The sequence below is a fragment of the Moschus berezovskii genome, chromosome 6 (genome assembly GCF_049115385.1).
Source record: "Moschus berezovskii isolate FMDL1 chromosome 6, NW_MosBer_1.0, whole genome shotgun sequence".
NCBI classification, from domain to species: domain Eukaryota; kingdom Metazoa; phylum Chordata; class Mammalia; order Artiodactyla; family Moschidae; genus Moschus; species Moschus berezovskii.
In genome coordinates this window covers 31074891-31097756 of record NC_142465.1, presented here as the reverse complement: position 1 = coordinate 31097756, position 22866 = coordinate 31074891, and the positions used below count along the sequence as shown (strand labels likewise).

The following is a 22866-nucleotide window of genomic DNA, read 5'->3' as shown; positions in this document are numbered from 1 at the left end:
GATGTTCTTTTACTATGGTTTGTACAGTCTGTATTTGCCTCTTCAAATAATTTTGGATGACTTTTACATGACCACGTTATTGTTTTCATAAACGGTATTTTTAGGAATTGGAAATAACAGAAAGTTCTGGAAGACTTGCCACTTGTCCTGAATAACTTGTGTAGCTAAATGCCACTTCAAAAAAAAAAGTGACTGAGAAGCAACACCAGCTGAGGATTTTAAGTGTTAAATGGATGCTTTTATGCAAGAAAATAGCAATAATAGAAGATATAACAGTGGCTGGTTTCGTTGCTGGGCTTTTTTTTTTTTTCCAACTTGGTTTCTGTTGTTTAAATTAGACAAGGAAGATCCTTACCTTTTTGGTGTATGTGAAGATTTTTTTCAAGAGTGATTAGTGGACAAGTTCTGGTCTCAAGATACAGTCAGTGCCTATTTTGTTTTCAGTGTCATTAAAGTACAGTTAACTTCAGAGCAACTCCATTTTTGGTCTTTCTCCTCCCACTCAAGATTTCTGGGAAACTTTCCCCCTATTTTTAGCCTCTATTATACCTTTTTAATGAATCTGCATTCCCCACTATTTTGTTGAAAGATAACAAACTTTACAATATACCTAAATAATATGGCTGAAAATTTAACTTTTATTATTTTCCTATTAAAAAAGTAATAGATATTTATTATATCATAAAAGGGGGAGCACAAAAAGCATAAAGAAGTTCATTTTCAAACTGCTTATAATCCCATCCCACGTAAAACTATTAATATTTCGGCATATTCCATCTCATCAGTCTTTTCCTATGTATTTTTGAATACAGGTCAGATAGTACCATATATACAGTCATATCCAGCTTTCTCAACATAACACTGTATTAAAATTATTTTTCTCCTATCTATAATAGTCCTCTTTGTAAACACAATTTAAATGGCAGGGTAATATTCTACCATATAGATATCCTACCATTTATTTAAATATCCTCTTAATATCAAATATTGGGCTGGCCAAAAAGTTCATTTGTTTTTTTCCATAAGATGTTACAAAAAACCAGAACCAACTTTTTGGCCAGCCCACCCAAAATTTACAAGAGAGCTAGTAGGTCACAGCATATAAAAATGAAGACAGCTTTGTTTCCTAGAGAGTTTCTTCTTGAGAACGTAGGGAGGAGATACAGGGGGATGGTGAGGGTGGGGGGAGGGGTCTAGGCCAGCAGCAAGATGGAGCGACTCAGAGATCCTGGCCCAGCTGTTCCAGCTCGTTCAGCAGGAAGTCCATATCAGCCCGTGTCAGCACAGGGTTGGCCACGACCATGCGGAAGAAGTTGCTCCGGGTACCATGGGGTTGGTAGCCAATCATCATGGAACCCTTCCTCACCATGCGCTCCTTGAGGATTGGGGCTACCTACGGGAGGAGTGGAGGGACCCTTCAGCTGCAGCCTGGGGTCACGGGAAGGGATGGGTTCCCCAACTTGCATCTCTCTCCACCTAGCTGCCTTCCAGAGACAGCAACTCACTGCTTGGATTCTGACCGTGGCCCCAGTTTACCTTTGCCACCACACCTGGCCCACTGGACCTTCTCTACCTCTTGCATTCTCCTCCATCTCACCATTCTCCAAGTTGTCACACGGCCATTGTCTGCTAAATCTTGACTTTTCGCTGAATCTCAACAACCACTTTTTCAGTCTAACTTCAAGCCTTCATCATCCTTGACACCTTCTTCTCCCCTCTCTGAATTCCTGTAACATTTTTTATCTGCACCCTGTGATCTAATATATAATTTCCAAGATTTCCTTGAACACACTGGTTTCAAATAGGTGATGCTTGTTTTCTAAACGAATGACTCCTTAAGGGTGAGATTCCCTGGAGTCTCAGATGGTAAAGAGTCTGCCCGCAATGCGGGAGGCCTGAGTTCAACCCCTGGGTCAGGAAGATCCCCTGGAGAAGAAAATGGCAACCCACTCCAGTATTCTTGCCTGGAAAATCCCATGGATGGAGGAGCCTGCAGGGCTACAGTCCACAGGGTGGTAGAGAGTCAGACACGACTGAGCAACTTCACTTTAAGGGCGAGAATATACTTGTCCTTTTGGATCATCTGCCACCCCTAGTGCCGATCTAACCTTAGGGGCCAGGACATATCTCCTGGCCTGACAGGGTTGTTCTGTACCCAGCATCAGTGAGTAAAACTTCTGAGACCTTTCTGCCTCACTCAGCTCCCAGAACGCCCCAGATAGCCAATCTATGTACTGCACACTGGTGACTTCTGTAATGCCCCTCTCTGTCTTCTTCTTACTTTATAGAAGCATACCTTATCCTCCATCCCCCAGGCTCACAGAACTGGGGACAAGTGGGTGTCATCTTCTGGTTCACTGTCCCCATATCAGAGCAAGAGACTAGCAAAGGTAGCTGCCATGCCGCTCGAAGCCAGCAGGGGGCGGAAACGCACCAGCTGCACTGGTTCACCAGAGCAGGGAGAAAGCCTACCTTAGACAGCCTTTCATTGTAATCTGGACTCTCCTTCTTCCCCCGCAGACTCGGGGGCACGAACCAGAAACACACATTGACAAATTCAGGCTGGGAGGAATAAACAGGGGGAAGGTGTGAGCAGAGGAAGAGGGATCATTCCCCTCTCACCGCCCCTCTTCTCGCATCAGGGTTTTGCGTGAGACACAGGCTGGGGGCAGGGGGGCCGAAGGATGCGGAAGAGCACAGTGTGGGTCATACCTCCATGACCAACTCAAATCCCTCCCGCTTCTTCAGCTCCTCCACCAGGTACCTGTGACCAGAGAGTGAGAAATCATGGGTGGAGGCAGAGACACAGAAACAGAAGCGACCCAGAGAGTGAACCGAGAGAGCACTGAGAGCAGGAAATGGGTGCGGGGCTATAGCCCCCACTCCTACCGGGCAAGGGCAAAGGCCTGGTCCACACGGCGCTCCAGCCCCTGCCCGCCCTGCGCCTTCCACATGAGCCACAGCTTCAGACAGTCCACACGGCGGCCACACTGCACCACCTTGTCTCCAGTGTCCAGAGTCACATCGTAGAACTTGTCCTGCTGGAAGAGGTAACTGGCCTGGGACCCGTGACAGCGCTTGAGCAGGTTCTGCGGAGGGTGAAGGGACAGTCAGACTCCCCACCCTACCAAGCTTCCCTCCAGGGCTGCACTGGGTGATTTCTTGGCTCAGTCCACGTGTTTCTTTCCCTGGAACCAGGCAGCGCTGATGGGATGGCTGCCAGCTTACTGAAACCCTTTCTCTGGGTTTTCTTCCAACATTCAACAGTTCTTCCCAAATGACCCAGGATCCCTCTGATTACAACTTTTGATGGGAAGTTTCTCCTTTGCCTGAAGACAGGGGGAGTGAGAGAGCCCACTACTGGGGATTAGGGTGGTCACATAATCAGCTTCAGATGGGACGGTAAGGAGACCATGGTAAGGCCTGGAGCACCCCTCAGGTGACACAGAAAACAGAGGTTCAGGGTGGGAGGGGACCGGAGCAGGGCGGGGGCAGACCCACCGAGGTGTCCCGGAGAAGAAGAGCTGAGCACTGCAGGCCTGTGGAGAGGAGCTTGTGGGGATTCCAGGCCACGGAGTCAGCCCTGGGGTGGGGAGAGCAAAGCAGGGTCAGCCAGCTCCCAGTCAAGCTGCCCAACTAGAGCCCCGCGACCCTTTCCAGATCTCCAGTAAAAGGGGCTTTGGTCTCACCTCAGCCCAGAGGGTAGAATTCCCAAATCTGATGTCTAACATCCCAGCCCCAATCAATCATCTCTCCCACTTCCCTCCCACCAGCCTCCTTCCCCTATTCCCATCTGAGCGCCCCGGTCCAAGAGTGTTCTCTGGATCAAGGATTTGAAGGGTGAGAGTCAGGGTGTAGGGGGCCATATGCACCTCTGGATCCCAGCCAGGAGATGTCTATGTGTCTGTGACAGCAGGACGCTCCCACCCCAGGCAGCCTGTGGAGCAGAAGGAACAATATGGGCCTTGGCCTTGGCTCAGCCCACCCCATTCTCAGGCCCGTCCCAACTCACGTCCACATGCAGCCATAGCCCATGATGCTGGCACACATCCGCGATTTCCTCCAGGGGGTCAAAGGCCCCCAGCACTGTAGTGCCAGAGGTGGCACTGACCAGGAATGGCACAGCACCCTGTGGCAAAAATGAAGAAGACCAAGGCTGAGAACTCATCTGGAGAGCTATCCAGAGCCTGGTGCTGAGCTCTATGAACTCTTCACAGGCCTGACCTGGGCCCTGGCAACCTTACTGTGTGTTACTGCCCCTTTTAATTTGCAAGTGAGGACACTAGAGTTCAGAGGTGTTAAGAAACTTGCCCCTGAGCTGAAACTCCAGAGATGGAATTCAAACCTAGGTCTGTCTGATAGTCTATCTCCAAAGCTTATACCCTTTCAAAAAAGTTGAATGTCTTACTGAAAGATCAAAATACTATTTTAAATATTCTAATAGTATACAATTTATGAGGAAATTGAATTAGTATTCAAAAAACTACTACAAAGAAAAGTGCAGGCCCAGATGGCTTCACTGATGAGTTCTACAAAACAGTTAAGGAAGAACTAATACCAGCTCTTCATTAACTTACAAAAAAACAGAAGAGGAGGGAACACTTCAGAATTCATCCTATGAAATGAGTTTTACCCTGATACCAAAACCAACAAAATATCACAGGAAAACTATAGAATATATCTCTTCTAAATAAAGACATAAAAATCTACAAAACACTAGCAAGCCAAAATCAGCAACATAGAAAAAGAATCACATACCATGACAAAGTGGGATTTGTCCCAAGAGTGCAAATTTGGTTTAACACCCAAAAATCAATTAATATAATATATCTTATCAATAAAATAAAGGAAAACAACCCACATCTCAATGTGGTATAGTAATCATCTCAACAGACATACAAAAACATTCGACAAAATCCTCATGACAAAAACATTCAAAAAAAAGGATCTGAAGGGAATGTCCTTAACCTGATAAAGGGCAGCTATCAAAAAACCCACAGCTAACATCATAGTCAATGGTGAAAGACTGAAAGCCTTCCCCCTAAGACCAGGAACAAGATAAGGATGTTCACTCTCCTCATTTTTATTCAACACTGTGCTGAGGTTCTAGCAGGGCAATTAGGTTTAAAAAAAAAAAAAAAGAGGCATCCAGGGACTTGCCTGGTGTTCCAGTGGTTAAGAATCCACCTTCCAGTGCAGGGGACATGGGTTCAACCCCTGGCCCAGGAACTAAGATCCCAGATGCCACAGGCAACCAAGTCAGCACACTGTAACTACTGAGCCCGCTGAGCCCACATGCTCTACAGCTCCTGTGCCACAACCAGAGAGGAACCCTCGAACCGCAACAAAGACTGACAGCCAAATAAATAAAACAGTGTTAATGCCAATCTTGTCTAGCTTGTGATTAAAGAGAAAAAAAAATTTTTTTTAATAAGAGGCATCCATATTAAAAAGGAAAAAAGCAAATTATCTGTATTTACAGATAATATGATATCTAGAAAATCCCAAGGAACCCACTAAAAAGACAGAATTAATAAATGAGTTCAGCAAATTTGCAGAGTACAAGACCAATATTCAAAAATCAGTTGTATTTTTACACATTAGAAACAATCAAAAATGGAAACAAGAAAATGTCATTTATAAGAACACTGAAAATAATAAAATACTTAGGAATAAATTCAACAAAAGAAATGCAAACCATATACTGTGAAAACTACAAAGAACTGTTGAAAAGAAATCAAAGAAGACCTAAATAAACACAGGCATTCCATGTTCATGGATCCACAAATGGAACACATCCCTATCAAAATCCCAACTGGTTTCTTTGCAGAAATTGACAAGCTGAGCCTAAAATTCAAGTGGAAATTTAAGGGACCTAGAAAGCCAAAACCATCCTGAAAAAGAACAAAGTTGGAGGACTCACAAACACTGATTTCAAAATTTACTACAAAGCTACATTAAGACAGTGTGGTCTATAGGATAATCATGCAGATCAATGGGATAGACTGAGAGTCCAGAAATAAATCCTCACACTTCAACACTCACTGGGTTTTAACAAGGATGCCAAGACCATTTGCTGGGGAAAAACAGACATTTTCAAAAACTGGTGCTGCACACTGTTTACAGTAGCCAGGATGCAGAAGCAACCCACATGTCCATCGACAGAGGGATGGATAACGAAGACGCGGTACATACATACAATGGAATATCACTCAGCCATTAAGAAGAATGAAATAATGCCACTTGCAACAACATGGATGGACCCAGAGGTTGTCATGCTGAATGAAATAAGTCAGACAGAGAAGAAGAAATCCCTTATGACATCCCTTACATGAGGAATCTAAAAAGAGATGATACAAATGAACTTACAAAACAGAAAGAGACTCACAGACTTAGAGAACAAACTTATGGCTGCCAGGCATGGGGGAAGGAGGATGAGAGAGTTTGGGATGGACATGTGCACACAGCTATATTTCAAATGGATAACCAACAAGGACCGACTGAACTCTGCTCAATGCTAAGTGGCAGCATGGACAGGAGAGGAGTTTGGGGGAGAATGGATACATACATGTATCCGTATGGCTAAATCCCTTTGCTATTCACCTGAAACGATCACAACATTGTTAACTGGCTATTCCCCATTACAAAATAATAAAAAAAAAAATGGTGCTGCAGCCATTTGCATGTGGCAATATAAACATATTTTTAAAATTTATACTTAAGTACACAGATGAGGCATTTTCATGTTAATACATATATTCCCATCTTATTCTTTTCAATGGCTACATGCTACTCTAACAACAACTGTGACAACAATGGCAGCTAATATGTAGACACTGCTTCACTGTTCCAAGTGCTTGACATGCTGTTAATTTCAGCCTCATAACAACTCTGTGATCAGTTCTATATCATGCTCATTTTGCAAAGGAAGAAACTGACACAGATGCACCATAATTTATCTATTGATGAATACTAAAATGTTTTTTAAAATTTTATACTTCGCCCCAGTGCACACACTTCTAAGCACTTGTAATGAAACCTTATAGGCCAATCCTAGTAGTAGGGCTCTGAGTCAGTGGATAGATACATTTAAAAATGGTACAGACAGTGCTGAAATGCCCTCTAAGATGGCTGCAGTATCTCTGTCCCCCCCATGTGAAGGGGCCTCCACATCTCTCATCACTCCAAGTGCGCGCTGCTCGCCCTGCACAGACCCTCCCAACTCACAGAAACCTTCTGTGCGACCCTCCAGGTCCCCAACATCCTCCCTGCAGTGCCCCCTGGGGCTCTACTCAGGGACTCAGTTCTGCCCTTGTCCCAGGGTCTGATCCTGCTCATGGGTCTCGTGGGTCTCGGTAGGACTGGGATCACTCGCTCAGGAGGGATCACCTCAGCCCACCAGGGAAGGCAGGCAGAGAGTGCAGGGGGAGGGAGGAGGGGAGCCTTGAGTAGGGCCAGAAAGACCCCTCCAAGAAAGGCCCAGAGGGGCCCCGCTCCACTCCCCAGCGCCTCTCACTCACGCACCTCGGCCTTGGCCAAGCTGATCTGCCTCTCCAGATCCTCAGGTATCATTTTCCCTCTGGAAGAGAAAACTGAATGGGTAGAGAAGGAATAGATTCTCTAGGCTAGGCGGCAGAACTTTCAAGAGCAGGGTAACATGTGGTTAGCAGTGGGGAGGCCACAATGTTGATTTTTCCCTAAGAGGGGTAAACAGATCTCAGGGGACAGGGCGGAGACTCTAGCAGGCCCTGGCAGACAGAAGAGGCAACTCGGAGGGAAGAGAGCGGGGAGAGAAGTCCGCCAGGGCGTGAGCCCAAGGCCAGAGCCTCTGGCAAGGGGAAGACATGTTGTGCCAGGCTGGGTCTGAGCCATGCAGACAGAAGGACTCACCTCTCATCTGCCTTGACCATTCGGACACTGTCGGTGCCAAGTCCCAGGAAAGCGGCTCCTTTCTTGATGGAGTAATGACACTGTGGGGGAAGGAAGAGGGCAGGGAGGGTGGGAAGGAAAGAGACTGCTTAAATGGCTGGGACCCTGTAGACCAGGGCTTCTCAAACATTCACACGCCTACAAATCACCAGTGTGTCTGGGAAAGATGCAGATTCATATTCAGTAGGTCTGCACAGGGGCCAAAGATTCTGCATTTCTAACAAGCTCCCAAGTGATACTGATCTTCCCTGGTGGCTCAGTGGTAAAGAATATGCCTGCAATGCAGGAGACCCAGGTTCGATCCCTGCGTGGGAAAGATCCCCTGGAGAAGGAAACGGCAACCCAGTCCAGTATTGCCTGAAAAATCCCACGGACAGAGGAGCCTGGCGGGCTACAGTCCACAGGGTTGCAAAGAGTCGGACACGACTTAGTGACTAAACAACAACAAGAAGCGATAGTGGTGCCAGCGGTCCATGGACCAGACTCTCAGGAGAAAGGGTGTGGACTGTGTACACTGTACTGGACGCCCCTCCGCTACCCCAGACAGCAGGCAGGCTGAACAAGGGCCCTTACACAGCCCCTTTGGTTGGAAGGAAGCACATCCGCCTATGGGGGAGGCCAGCCTCAGAGCAGAAGGGTCTGGGCAGGCTGAGTCGCGGGTCCCGGACTCAGCTGGCTGGAGATTAGAATCGGGAGCCCAGGGTAGGCCTGTGCCTCTTCCCACCTCTTTCGATGTGAAGAGGGCCAGGGGCGGCAGTGCCCGGAGGCCCCTCTGTTTGCAGTCTGGGTATCGCTGATAGCGGGCCAGGTTCACAGCATACATGTTGGAGATGGAGCCACCTGTCACAGGGAAGGAAGGGGTGGTGGCAAGAGAGAGTGGCAGTGGGTCAAAACTGGAGCTTGGCTCTCCTGAACTCTCCACCCAGAAGCACAAGTGACTGGCTACCTGGCCATGGGTTCCGAGGACTTGACAAATGGCATGCTGGTGACCCAGAATGGCAGGATCTGCAGATCTCCTGATTACCCCTGCTCCTCACCCTGGGTCGATCCAGGATCCACCCTCCACCCCCACCCCCACCCCGGCCAGGATGGCAGGCACCAAGCCCGTGGACTGTTTGGCAAACACGAGGATACAGGGGATTGGGCAGCTTCTCTCTGGTTTGGCCCAAACCCAGTTGGAGAAGAAACAAAGGAGAATCACCCCTCCTGGCCAGCCCAGAGAAAGAGGATTGTGGGGGAGGAGGAGCTCTCGAAAAGGCCCCCTCCTCTTCACATACCAGGGCAGAAGACCCCGTCCCCAGAGCTCCAGCCCACCAGGGCCCGGAGTTTCTTCAGCACCTCCTCCTCCATAAGGACAAACACAGGGGCGATTTCGTACGTGTACCTGCCAGGAGAGGGAACAACGAGAATGGGAAAGAGACTGGGAGGGACTCTCAGAGCAGGTGGAGAGTGTGAGTGAAAGGAGGGGCTGAAGAGACAGCTGGGTTGGTGACAAAGAACCGGGAATGAAAGAAAGAAAACACTGGAGCCGGGATACAAGAGAAAGTTTGCGAAGGGAAACCCGAAGGGTAGGAGGGGAAAGACTCTGCCAGCAGAGATTCCCCGAAACGAGAGGGGGGCAGACACCATTCTCCTCTCCTGCTCCCAGGGTCTGTCTCCCACAAACCCAAATCCTTTGTGGGGTGGAGGGCGGGGGTCCTGGGATGGCTCACTGGCTGGTGTTGAGGCTCTCTGTGACAATGCGCCCGGCCAGGGCATGGGGATCCAACCCTGAGAAGAGCTGGTTGAAGAAACGAGGGTGACCTGGAGAAGGGGGACGCAGGCTCAGAGTGGAGCTGGACACAAATTCCAGACATGCCTCCCCCAGCCCCAAACGCACAGGTCTTCACGCTGTAACGGATCACGGCCCGGCAGTGCTCCAGGATCTGCTCCTGTGACTCGCCCTCGTGCCGCAGCTCCAAGTCCAGCAGCTGCTTCAGCTCCTCGGGCTCCTTCCACTCACAGACCTAGAAGGAGCAGCAGGAGACTCCGGGGGCACTGAGGCACCCAACTGACTGGCTGCCCAAACCACATGTCAACAGACACAATAGACACCACAAACTGGCACTCAACACCAGTCTGGAACGTTTTCCAAGCAGCACGTGAACAAGGGTAAATAAACACAGTCGGATCCAGTATGCAATCCCTGAGGCACACAGTGAGGCAGTAATGTGTTCTGGGGAGAAGCCCGGACAGAGGAGTAAAGTCCTGAGTCAGGTTTGATGGACAGGAGGAGGAGGAGGCAGAAAAGACCCACCTTCTCAGAGGCACTGGTCCCTTTTCGAATGACCTCATCCACCACAATCCCAAACACATCCTGGAGCAAGGCTTCTGCAGCCACAGGGTCCCCATCAAGGGAGAGGAGAGGTTGAGAGTCAGCCATCAGGAGAAAATCTGTGAGCAGAGCAGGAGTTATTCCCTACTCAGCCTGTGGACCCCACCTAGACCTGACCAGCGAGACCTAACCTAACCCATTCCTCAACTCTGGAATGGGCCTAAGGCTCAGCCTTCACTGTGCAGACAAGGGGAAGTAAGAGCGTCCAGGGAGAGAGTCAGCAGAGGCGAGTGGGAAAGAAAAAGAAGGTTAGAATCCAGTGGCCTCTGTTCACCGAAGGCAAAGGTGAGAAGTTTACCTTTCTGCTCAGGTCTCTGTCCAGATAAACTGGAGGCAGGGAACACAGTTGGCTTTTTAGAGTGTTAGGACCAGGGCAGCAGAGGGGGCAAGGTATAGGCAGCAGTCACATGATCGTGACATCACTCTCATGACCCTTGCCCTAAAGATTTGGGACAGGGCCAACAGGTTGAGATAAGTTTCCTGAATAATCGTTAGCTGACACGATGAAGGGAGGAGAGAAGATATAAGGCAGAAATACGTGCCACCTCCACTTCCGGCTGGAGAGCAGCAGAGAGGAGAACCAAAGGGCCTGGAGAGGGGATGGAGAGAGGGCTGCTCGGCTAAGAGAGAAGAGCGGGGAGTGGGGCAGAGGCAGGCAACTGCAGCAGCTGACCCTAGAGGTTGAAGTGGCAAGCGACCTGGAGCAAGACTAGAGAGGTCAAATGGTTTAGGAAGGCCTCAGAGGTGGCTCAACAGATAAAGAATCCGCCTGCAGTGCAGAAGACCTGCATTCAATCCCTGGGTTGGGAAGATCCCCTGGAAAAGGGAACGCCTACCCACTCCAGTATTTTGGCCTGGAGAATTCCATGGACTCTACAGTCCATGGGGTTGCAAAGAGTCGGACAGGACTGAGCAACTTTCACTTTCAGAGGCCAATCTCTTTGCATCCCAACCCCTGGAGTCTTCTCAGAACTGTCCTGATTTCTAAAGCCCTCTCTTTTGAAGAGGAGGAAGAAAGAAGGGCACACTGAGGGTAGCAGTTCGATAAACAAGCAGAGCCCTGTGCCTTGCAGGCTGAGCCTCTCAAGAAACAGGGAGTGGCTGTCTGAAGTGAGCACCGTGTTCACACCAGGGTGCCAGGGGAGGGGGCACCGTCTAGATGCTGATCCCTAGCGCCACTCAGGAGAAGAGCAGACGGATGAAGGCTGAAGACAGGGGAAGATCTGCAGGGGAACTGGGGCTGTGTCTAGAAGGAGGAAGGGAGGCGTGCAGGGCCAGGGGAGGAAGGCCATGAGCTGGCATTGGGGGTGAGTGTGGCCGATTCTCGGGTCAGTGAAGGCACCTGGCCACTGGAAAGATCTGCAAGGACATCACGGGGAGAAAGGCAAGGGGGGCAGTGCTGTACGAATTATGGACAGCCTTGAGTGCCAGCCAGGCCAGGAATCTAGATTTTTATCTGCAGAAAATGGAAAGCCATTCAAAGATTTTGTGACGAGTTAACATGATGAAAATGTTGCGCTCAGAAGACCCGTGTATAGCAGCCAGATACGGAAGAATGAACAGGCCACTGGTGTAAGCCAGCAAAGAGGTGACCCACGTGTGGACAGGGGAGGCGTGGGCAGGAAAGGACAGGCAGAGCAGCACGCAGGCTAAACCATGAGCCAGTTCATGCTCAGTCCAACACTCACGGAATCCACACTGGAGGGGAGGGAAGTGGCCAAAGATGACCCTGGGGCTTCAAGCCCCAGGAAAAAGAACAGTGCCCCTAAAAAAAACAGGGATGCGCAAAGCGGAAGCTAGATGGAAAGCAAAACCGTTATTTCTTGGAAATACTCAGCCAAGTGGAGGGGACCGGGGCTACAAACACTCATTTGGGAGGAAGTCTGGTTCAGCGCTGTGATGAGATGTGCGAATGAAAAGCACCCTGGGGAGCTGGGGTATAACCAAAGCCTGGCGATGGGCTCCATTCCCCCTGGGAAGAGAATGCTCAGAGACACGGCCAGGGAGAGAGGGGCAAAACCAAGGCCTAGGGAAACCCCCTAAATGAAGAGACAAGAGGATCCAGAAAATATGGAAAGGAGGAACCAACCTCAAAGTGAACTGATTTGACATAATCCATTGTCAGAAGCCACAGGACCCCAGGGAACCAGTGGTTCTACGCTTAGACTTCTCCCCAGTAGACTGGGTTTGGGGAAACCAGAAGAGAGGGCCAGCCTTGGGAACGAGACTTGATCCTTCATCAGCGCTCACTCTGGCTCCCCTGATGGGGCGCTTTAGGTGCAGAGGCTGGTAAAAATACGTACCATGGAAGTATCCACCACATGCCTCACTCTGAAGTTGACACGCATTAACAGTCATCGAGGGTGAGTTTATGACCCACATTTAAAGATGAGGAGATGGGGCAGGGGAGGGATAAACTGTGAGATTGGGATTGACATATACACACTACTATATATAAAATCGGAGAAGGCAAGCCACTCCAGTACTCTTGCCTAGAAAATCCCATGGACGGAGGAGCCTGGTAGGCTGCAGTTCATGGGGTCGCTAAGGGTCAGACACGACTGAGCGACTTCACTTTCACTTTTCATTTTTCACTTTCACACATTGGAGAAGGAAATTGCCACCTACTCCAGTGTTCTTGCCTGGAGAATCCCAGGGATGGGGGAGCCTGGTGGGCTTCTGTCTATGGGGTCACACAGAGTCAGACACGACTGAAGTGACTTAGCAGCAGCAGCATATATAAAATAGATAACTAATAATAACCTTCTGTATAGCACAGAGAACTCTATTCATACTCTCTAATAGCCTACATGGGAGAAAGAATCCTATTAAAAAATAAAAAGAGTGAATATAAGATTCACTTCGCCATACATCTGAAATTAGGGCTTCCCTGGTGGCTCAGATGGTAAAGAATCTGCCTGTGATGCAGACCTGGGTTCGATTCCTGGGTAAGGAATATCCCTTAGAGAAGGGAATGGCAACCCACTCCAGTATTCTTGCCTGGAGAAGTGGAAGAAAAGCTATGACAAACCTAGACAGCATATTAAAAAGCAAAGAAATTACTTTACCAACAAAGGTCCGTCTAGTCAAAGCTATGATTTTTCCAGGAGTCATGTATGGATGTAAGAGTTGGACCATAAAGAAAGCTGAGTGCCGAAAAATTGATGCTTTTGAACTGTGGTGTTTGAGAAGACTCTTGAGTCCCTTGGACTGCAAGGAGATCCAACCAGTCCATCCTAAAGGGAATCAGTCCTGAATATTCATTGGAAGGACTGATGCTGAAGTGCCAGTACTTTGGCCCCCTGATGCGAAGAATTGACTCACTAGAAAAGACCGATTCTGGGAAAGACTGAAGGCAGGAGAAAGGGATGACAGAGGATGAGATGATTGGATGGCATCACCGATGGACATGAGTTTGAGCAAACTCTGGGAGCTGGTGATGGACAGGGAAGCCTGGCGTGCTGCAGTCGATGGGGTCGCAAAGGACACAACTTAGCAAAGGAACTGAACACCCGAAACTAACACAACATTGTAAACAAACTACACTCCAATAAAAAATTTTTTTTAAAAAAAATGAGGTAACAGATTTCAGAGACAGTATGGATATAACCTGTCCAGGTCACACAACCAGCATGTGTCTTGAGTTGGGTCTGGACTTTGAAGCCCCCACTCCTAATTTGCCATGCTCCACAGCCTCACACAGGGCTCCCTCAGCCAGAGCTTGCTGTGGTGCAAACACCTCTGGGCCAGGAGTGAGGACACCTCAGGGCTTGTTTCTATGAAATAAGGGCTTCAAAGAGAGAACCGCCAAGACATCTGCTGCTATTGATCAGCTCAAGCCATTGGATATGGCAAGCAGGCCAGTAGGGCGAAAAACAGGCTTCAAGGATAGAACGACGGTGAAGAAAGGGAGACCCCAGCCTGGAACGGGGCTGTTTCCAAAGCTCTGAAGAGAGGTCTGCATGGAAGACGTGGCTCTGTCCACCCGGCCCCTTCTGTACCCATCTGACCAAAGTCAGTGCTCAGAAATGAAAGGTGGGGGCTTCCCTGGTGATTCAGTGGTAGAGAATCTGCCTGCCAACGCGGGAGACACTGGTTTGATCCCTGATCCAGGAAGATCCCACATGCCTCAGAGCGACTAAGCCCATGTGGCACAACTACTGAGCCTGTGCTTTAGAGCCCAAGAAATGCAAATGAGGAAGCCGCATGTCCTAGAGCCTGTGCTCTGCAACAAGAAGCCACTGCAATGAGAAGCCCATGCACTGCAGAGAGTAGCCCTCGCTTGCTGCAACAAGACAAAAGCCTGCACCACAATGAAGATCCCGCACAGTCAAAAATAAAAAATAAATAAAATAGTTTTTAAAAAAGAAAGGTTGAGGGAAGGGCTCTGAACACCCAGTTTCCTCCAGGCGTAAATGGGGAGATGAGGCATGGGCGGGGGAGTGGTGAAGCAAGAGGGACACTAACCCCTAAAACAGAATAACAAAGCCAAGAAAAGAGAATTAACTTAGAACACTTTCACCCCTGGCTGAGAAGATGCTGCAAGGGCCAAGTAGGGTTCATTTGAAAACTGACAAGTTTCTCTGATTTCATGGGATCTCCAGTTCATAAATTCCTCCAACCATCGACTCGTTTGTATTTTTCTTTCCTTTACTTATACAGCCCGGGTTGTACAGTCTGTCGCTTCAAACACCCTTTGTCCAAAATCCTCAACTCCCTGGCCCTAATGTCCTTCCACCAAACTCACCTGGCAGAATCCCACTCCAGCTGGCCAGTCCTTCTCTTACCAAATCCACCCGGACTGTGGATTCTGCTAGTGAAAACCACCTAAACATTCAAATTGGTTTTGCTCATTCCAGTTAAACGTGGCAGATTAAACACATATGTTCACCACTACTCCTTCCTGAAACCCCACTAAAATTACATCGGTGGGATTTTAAATCCTGAAGAATAAAACAAATGAGAGCCAGGAGGTGAGAGATGTCAATAACTGCAGAGGAAAGAAAGCAGATGAGAAGTGGTAACTGGTTCAGCAAATAGCAGAAAGTCAAAGTCAGTCTGTCTGTAGGGTGCTACGCCAGAGGGATCCGTTCCGTTCCGTTCTGTCGCTCAGTCGTGTCCGACTCTTTGCGACCCCGTGGACTGTAGCCTACCAGGCTTCTCCGTCCATGGGATTCTCCAGGCAAGAATACTGGAGTGGGTTACCGTTTCCTTCTCCAGGGGATCTTCCCGACCCAGGGATCGAACCCGGGTCTCCCGCATTAGAGGCAGACGCTTTAACCTCTGAGCCACCAGGGAAGCCCAGAGGGATATAAACTGATTATTAGGGCAAAGGCCCAGAAAGACTCAGGAATTTACAACGCTAGGTATCCTGGAAGACAGGCGGGAGAAGCACAACTAAAAACATAAAAATTAGATGAAAAATTCTAAAAGGAACATTTAGACCCTCACTCTCCTCCCCTGCCCATTCAGCCAAGTGACTCCCCTCTCCTCCACCAGATTTCAAAGAAGCAGGAAGTAGAGAAACTGAAAAGTCTGGGAGGATGTCAAGCACAGCAGGAGGTGAGGATGAAACATGGTAATGAATACAGGAGGAGGAGGAGGAAGTAACCTATGGAGCCAACTCCTTTCTCCCAACCAATGTTCAGAATCCGTGGCCAGAGGTAAACCTTCCAGGAGACTACAGTGTTCCCTCTCTGGAGACACTGACCTCAACGAGACTCTTCTTTCAGTCCTTGACCAATCACCTAGTCAATGATGCTCACAAGTCAATAAACGCATCCTATATATGCACTTGGGCCTTCCGATGTGCCTTAGTGCCTCACTCTTAAATGAAAGCAGACACAGTCAGGGACTACAGGACACTGGAGAAAAGCCCCTAATGTGGGCCACCGAGGCACAAACAGACAAACTGAGGAAAAGGCACTTGGTAGAAGAGGAACACAGGAAGCAGAAGAAAATGGAAGGCATTCAATCCATTAAGAAAAAACAGATGGCTGTCATATGTACTCAGAGAAGCAGAAGCTCCAGAGTTTTAAAACTATGACAACTGAAATGACAAAGTCAAGAAAGTCTCACAGAAGATAAAATATAAAGAGATGGACAGTAAAAGAGAAAAGAACTTTAGAAGATCAATCCAAAAGTCTCAAGAGTCAACTAACAGAAGTTACAGAAAGAGACGGGGGGGAAAAAGGAGGAAAATAATAAAAATTTTAAAAAAGAAAAACTATAGAACCGAAGGATAGACCAAAAGGATCCACTGAATGACCAACAGACAGATTACAGTACTGTTTCAGAACAAGGAGGATCCAAAGACTTCCAGAGACAAGACTAAACAAACACACCCAAAGCAGGTCATGGACAAAGGACAGAGAATCAGACCACATCAAATTTTGCCCAACGCAGGAAAGAGGCGAAGGGAATTTCCAGGGCTGTAATGAGGGTAGTAAGCATCTTCAGAGGCAAAAAGCAGCGGTGACTCTACTTGACTGAACACACACTGCCTGGCAACGTTACTATTCTGCTATTGACAGCTCTACCTCCAACTCTCTGGAGCTATTATTCCAAAACTTTCCACACCTCTCAAATGACTGACCCATCAATCTTCTCCCTGTTTCCCTCTCACTTCCAATTTCTCATAGCAAATAAAAAGCTATCCAAACTCACTCTTTCTGTCACCTGCAGTCTGGAGCACTCCCTTTCTTTAATATTTATTCAGTGTCTGGTATATACAGTCCAGGCTTCCCTGGTGACTCAGCAGTCAAGAATCCCCCTGCCAATGCAGGAGCCACAGGAGATGTGGGTTTGATCCCTGGGTCGGGAAGATCCTCTGGAGAAGGAAACGGCAACTCACTCCAGTATGCTTGCCTGGGAAAATCCCATGGACAGAGGAGCCTGGCGGGCTACAGTCCACAGGGTAAAAATCCCATGGACGGAGGAGCCTGGCGGGCTACAGTCCACAGGGTCACACAGAGTCAGACGTGACTGAGCGAGTGAACAAACACACACACACACACACACACACACACACAGAGTAGCTTTGCGGGCTACAGTCCACAGGGTCACACAGAGTCAGACGTGACTGAGCGAGTGAACAAACACACACACACACACACACACACACACACAGAGTAGCTTTGCGGGCTACAGTCCACAGGGTCACACAGAGTCAGACGTGACTGAGCGAGTGAAAACACACACACACACACACTAACTTTACAGAGTCAGACGTGACTGAGCGAGTGAAAACACACACACACACTAACTTTGCGAGTGCACACACACACACACTAACTTTACACAGAGTCAAGCGAGTGAAAACACACACACACACGTTAACTTTGCGAGTGCGCACACACACACACACACACTAACTTTACACAGAGTCAAGCGAGTGAAAACACACACACACACTAACTTTGCGAGTACACACACACACACACACACTCACACACACACAGTAACTTTACGTTTAACTTTTTGAGGACCGGCTCAAGTGTTTCCTCAACTGGCTACACTGTTTTATATTCCCATGAGGGTTTGCATTTCTCCACATCCTTGCCAGACTTGTTATTGTCTCTCTTTTTCATTACAGCCACCTGCATTTGTAACCTCCGTAAGCATTGTCAACATCCATAGAAGTGATGCCAAATGTATGAAAGAGCCTGTGTTCTCAGCCTCAGTAAGAGTGTGCTGTCAAAATTCTGAATTTTCTAAACTGTAGGAGTAAAAATTACCTTAATATGGTTTTAGTGGAACTCCTGTATTAGTTTTGCTGTGCTAAATAAGGGATTCAAAACTCCACTGCCTTGAGACTTCCCTGGCAGTCCAGGGGTTCAGACTTGGTGCTTCCACTGCAGGGGTGCCCTGGTTGGGGAACTAAAATCCCCCAGGCCTCATGGCACAGCAAAAAGAACAAACAAACAAACACTGCTTTACAACAGAGATTTATATCTCTTTCATGGCTTACTCTGGATTAGCTATAGCTCTGATTCATGTACCTTTATTCCAACACCCAGGCTGAAGAGACAGCCCCTACTGGGGACACAATGCTCTCACTGCAGAGGGGAAAAAAGCAAAAGGCAGAGAACACCATGCACCAACTCCTAAAACTTCAGCTCAGACCTAGCAGGTGGCACATCGGGTCAAATCCAGTTGACCAAAACAAGCCCTGGGGTGAGCAGGGTGAGGATGTATAATCCTCCCAGAAGCAGGCACTGCAAAGCGCGGGGCGATGGTTGACAACTGGATGACAATCCTCACAACTGGCCACAGGCCCTTAGGGATCTTGCATTCTGCTTCCCCTTAGCCCACCACACTCATCTGCTTTACCAACCTGGCCCTGGAGATGTCTGAGTTGGAACCACTGATCTAAACACTTTCTCTCCTCCTCCTTCATGGATACCCTCTTGATTACCCCCTCCCATTTCTTCAACTCTCCTTCCCACTACCTCTTTATCACAGCATTTTAAATTGTCTAAACTTCTCACACATTCCCAACTCCAGCTACCTCTTCTTCTCAACCAATCTTCTTAAAAGTTAGCTCCACTCCATCTCTTTCCTCTCATACTTTCCTGAGCCCACTGCCATGCATCTCCCACCTTCAAGGCCACCAAGAATGTCCCTGCATCCAAATCTAATGGATACATATCATCTTTATCCTACTTGACCCCTCTGGGGCCATTAGATACAGTTTGCATTCCATCTTGAAATATTTTCTTTCCCTGGCTTCCATGTGACTTTTCCTGACTGTTTCCTTGGTTCTCTTTGCCTCTTCACCTTCCTCTGGCCCTCCCTCGAGAGCCGCTCAGGGTTCTATTCCAGGGCCTCTTTCATTTGTGTTCTGCACCTCTCCCTGGACACTCAGCCACTCCCAGGGCAACAGGCTGGTGACTCCTCCAACCAAGAGCTCTCTCGCCAGCCCAGATCCATGATGCCACCTGCCTCATTTGGAAGTCTCATAGGACTTCACACTCAAATGGTCCAAAAGTGGACTCATTATCAGCCTTCTCAAATCTTCTCTTGTCCTTGAGTTCCCTGGTTACGTGAATGGTACCATCTTCTGAAACCTAAACTCTTAACTGAGTGCCTCCCTCCTCCTCCTCGGTTGATTTTTTTTTCCTTTTTATTTAAAAATCTTCAAAGGTTACTTTGTCTTTCTCTCTAATTCAAAACATCAACACAACACTAAAACCTGGATAAAGTTTTTTCTTCTGGGTAGCGTTGTAAAATTCTTTTCCTTAAAAGCACTTTAAAAAGAAGTGGTAACTTTGCAGCAGAGAAACCTGATGGACACCACCTTACCCAAGTAATTCAGGATAACATCACCAATTGTGGGGCAGCCAGGCATTGTGGGTCTCCTGACGTGAGGCATGGAAAAGCTCTCAGCATCACTGCTGCCAAAAATGCACCACCTGAATTTAACTGTGAGGAAACATATCTAAATTGAGGATCATTCTACAAACAACATAGCCTGTAATCTTCAAAAATGTCAGTATCATGAAAATCAAAGAAAAACGAAGGAGCTGTTCCAGATTGAAGGAAACTAGAGACATTACAACCAAAAGGAACACGTGCTCTTAAATGGGCTCCTGGATAAGGAAGGAACAAAAAAACTTCTGTAAAGAAAGTCACTGGAAGAACTGGTGGAATCTGTGAATGGCTTGATCACTGCATTGCAGTTATGGAAGAGAATGTTCTTATTTTCTTACGCTGAACATTTAGCAGCAAAGGAGCAGAGTATATGCACTTTCTCTCAGATTAGAAAACAATACTATGTGTATGCACCTACAAGTTTTTATTTTAATATAAGAGCTTTATTGAGATATGATTCACATACCACAAAGTTCACCCTTTCCAAGTGTGCATTTCAGTACTTTTTAGTATATTCACAAAGTTGCTCATGGATCACACTATCAAGAACATTGTCATCATCCCCAAAAGAAACCCCATATCTATTAGCAGTCACTCCCCATGCATTTTTCTAAAAAACTGGGAAAGTCTTCAAAATATTAACTGTGGTTATTTCTAGGTATTGGGATTATAGACGATTTTCATTTTCTTATTTATGTACTAAATTTTTATAATTTTCTTTGATAATGCCATTGACTTATGTAATTAAAATAAAAGATTATTTTTAAGCAACATAAAAGAAGGAATGAAAGGGCAACAAAAATTCCAAACTGTATACCAGGCTCAAGGAATGACCCCATTACATCGTGTGGTTTCCTAACTCCTAAAATTCACTCCCATCTAAAAGGTCTACCAGGTGACCAAGGTATCCAACACCGCTCATTTCTACTATGCAGCCCAACTGGCTCTGAGAGAGGAACAGGTTCAGCTAGTTCAACAGTGCCTGAGTATCTGTTGTCTGGCTCTGTCCCAGGTGCTGTGTCTGCTTTGCTCAATTCAGCTAACAAGTCATGAGGGAAGCCAGTGCGTAAAATTAAGGCACGGTCACTCACTAGAGAAAGGGAAGACTAGTTAACTCCACTCAACTGGCCCAGGGCAGCCTTCAAAGAGAAAACACTCCAACCCTCCTTAAAGTGATAGAGAGCTGGTGCAGGAAAGACTAATCTAATCAGTTATCATTAAAACACAACTTGAAAAAGTGATGAGGTAGGCTTGAAGGGAGGGTGTACCAAGGAAGCTGAGGAAGGTTGCCAAGGACGAAGCCTGCATGAGAGCAAAGGGATCAGGGCACTTGCTTCTTAAAGCACTTTCAGTCAGGTTTACTGGTTGTTAGAAAGTGAAAACACTGACCTCTGTGCTGTCTATTACTCCACTGACTCAACCCCCACGTTAATAGTGGTTCCAGTTCCTGTGTGTACAGTGTTTTCTGCCCTTCTGAAAGACTGTAAATTCCTGGGTGGGGAGAGGTCTAAGTCTTATCCTTCTTTAAGTAAAGCATGCGTGCATGCATGCTTAGTTGTGTCCAACTCTTTGCAACCCCAAGGACTGTAGCCCACCAGGCTCCTCTGTCCATGGAGTTCTCCAGGCAAGAATATTGGAGGGGGTTGCCATTTCCTTCCCCAGGGGATCTTCACAACCCAGGGATCAAACCTGTATCTCTTGCATCTCCTGCATTGGCAGGCAAGTTCTTTACCACTGTGCCACCTGGGAAGCTCTTTAAACAAAGCACCAAATACAAAATAAGCATTCAGGAAAATACTCGTCTTCATCTTTCCCACTCTTCTCTTCCTTCCGCCAAGTAGTAGTAGTAGTGGGAAAGATGAAAATTAATACTTTTTCTCAATGCCTATTTTCTATTTGGTGCTTTACTTAAGGATAAGACTTAGACCTCTCTCCCTCACCCAGGAATTTACAATCTAGAAGGAGAGAAAACACTACACACAAGAACTGGAGCCATTACTAATGTGGGTGTTGAGTCGGTGAGGTAATAGAGAGACAGCACAGATGTCTCTTACACAAACTTGAATAAACTGTTTCCAGGTTCTGAAAAACGATGTTGCACTTCACTTACATATGATGTGTATAAACCAAAAATCAGTATTAATGATACTTTAGAAGATATGCAAAGGGTTTTTTCTTTCTTCTTAAAGACTTATCACCTATGATCTCATTTGGGCTTCACAGTAGTGCTAGAAATTAGCCTGACTCTCATTTTCAAGTCAAAGACTCTTGAACCAGACAGAGTGAAATTAGTTTGTCCAAGATTACAAAGGTGACATCTAGGCTAGGACCTTTCCCACTACATCACTGGTCCCTTTTAAGTCTGGCATTTCTCACTACTTCTCACCACACACAAAAATAAACTGCAGCTGAGGTAAAGGTATAAAACTGAAAACATACAACTCTAAGAATACCAGAAGGAAATACAGGGAAATATTTTTATAATAGCAAGGTAGCATTTCACAAAAACCCCAAAACCACAGGCAGATTTGACTACATAAAACTTGAAGAATTCTGTTTAAAGAAAGACACATTAAAGTGGTTAAAGAAGATCCATGGCTTTACTCCCCCTGCCCATCATTTTACCTACTTACCGTTGTCCAAAATGGCCTTTGCTCTCTTGCAATTATTCCTTTCCTTGCAAATGTAAAAGTCACTCTTAAGTTCCACGCAAAGTCCTGTTTTAATAAGAATTTAACTTAATCTAAAGCAAAAACTTTGTCTCTACAATATTGTCTTCCTATTCACAGACATGATAAAACTCCACCTAATCAAGCATTTGGGGAAGTTCCTCGTGAACCAGTGAGTAGTTAGGACATGGTGCTTTCACTGCCCTGGTCCAGGTTCAATCCCTGGTCAGGTAACTAAGATCCCACAAGCCAGGCGGCACAGTCAAAAATCATAATAATCGAGCCCTTTTTGTCTTCCACTAAAATAATCTGATTTTCTTAATACATAACTTGCAATTTCCTGTTAAATTTATGTCTATAAATGTAAACTTTTTTATTGTGAATGATATCTTTCTACGATATTTTAATGGCTGATTATTGTTCTCATATTTTATTTATATAAATTGTTTGTTAATCGACCATCTGGCGATGCAGCTGAACTCACTGGCTTTAGTATTTTGTCAATTTGATTCTTTGTGAATG

The 22866-nt window shown here is 47.0% G+C and overlaps 1 protein-coding gene across 8 annotated transcripts in view; it reads right to left on the bottom strand.

Moving 5' to 3' along the window:
- Positions 1 to 261: 261 nt before the first annotated feature.
- CSAD (cysteine sulfinic acid decarboxylase) overlaps positions 262 to 22866 on the bottom strand; it is a 27149-nt gene continuing 4544 nt past the window's right edge. For 4 of the 8 annotated variants that reach the window (XM_055396757.2, XM_055396761.2, XM_055396762.2 and 1 more), the window contains exons 2-15: positions 10226 to 10362; positions 9809 to 9935; positions 9642 to 9732; positions 9207 to 9313; positions 8654 to 8769; positions 7891 to 7970; positions 7525 to 7579; positions 4013 to 4129; positions 3873 to 3937; positions 3502 to 3583; positions 2890 to 3089; positions 2713 to 2764; positions 2473 to 2562; positions 262 to 1393 (exon numbers count right to left, since the gene is read on the bottom strand). In XM_055396757.2, the coding sequence (XP_055252732.1) occupies positions 1220 to 1393; positions 2473 to 2562; positions 2713 to 2764; positions 2890 to 3089; positions 3502 to 3583; positions 3873 to 3937; positions 4013 to 4129; positions 7525 to 7579; positions 7891 to 7970; positions 8654 to 8769; positions 9207 to 9313; positions 9642 to 9732; positions 9809 to 9935; positions 10226 to 10351 (1482 nt within the window). In that variant the 5' untranslated portion in view covers positions 10352 to 10362 and the 3' untranslated portion in view covers positions 262 to 1219. Of the gene's footprint in view, positions 1394 to 2472; positions 2563 to 2712; positions 2765 to 2889; positions 3090 to 3501; positions 3584 to 3872; positions 3938 to 4012; positions 4130 to 7524; positions 7580 to 7890; positions 7971 to 8653; positions 8770 to 9206; positions 9314 to 9641; positions 9733 to 9808; positions 9936 to 10225; positions 10363 to 19606; positions 19727 to 22308; positions 22393 to 22866 lie in introns of all 8 variants that reach the window. The other 4 variants (XM_055396758.2, XM_055396756.2, XM_055396759.2 and 1 more) reach the window with 2 other exon arrangements.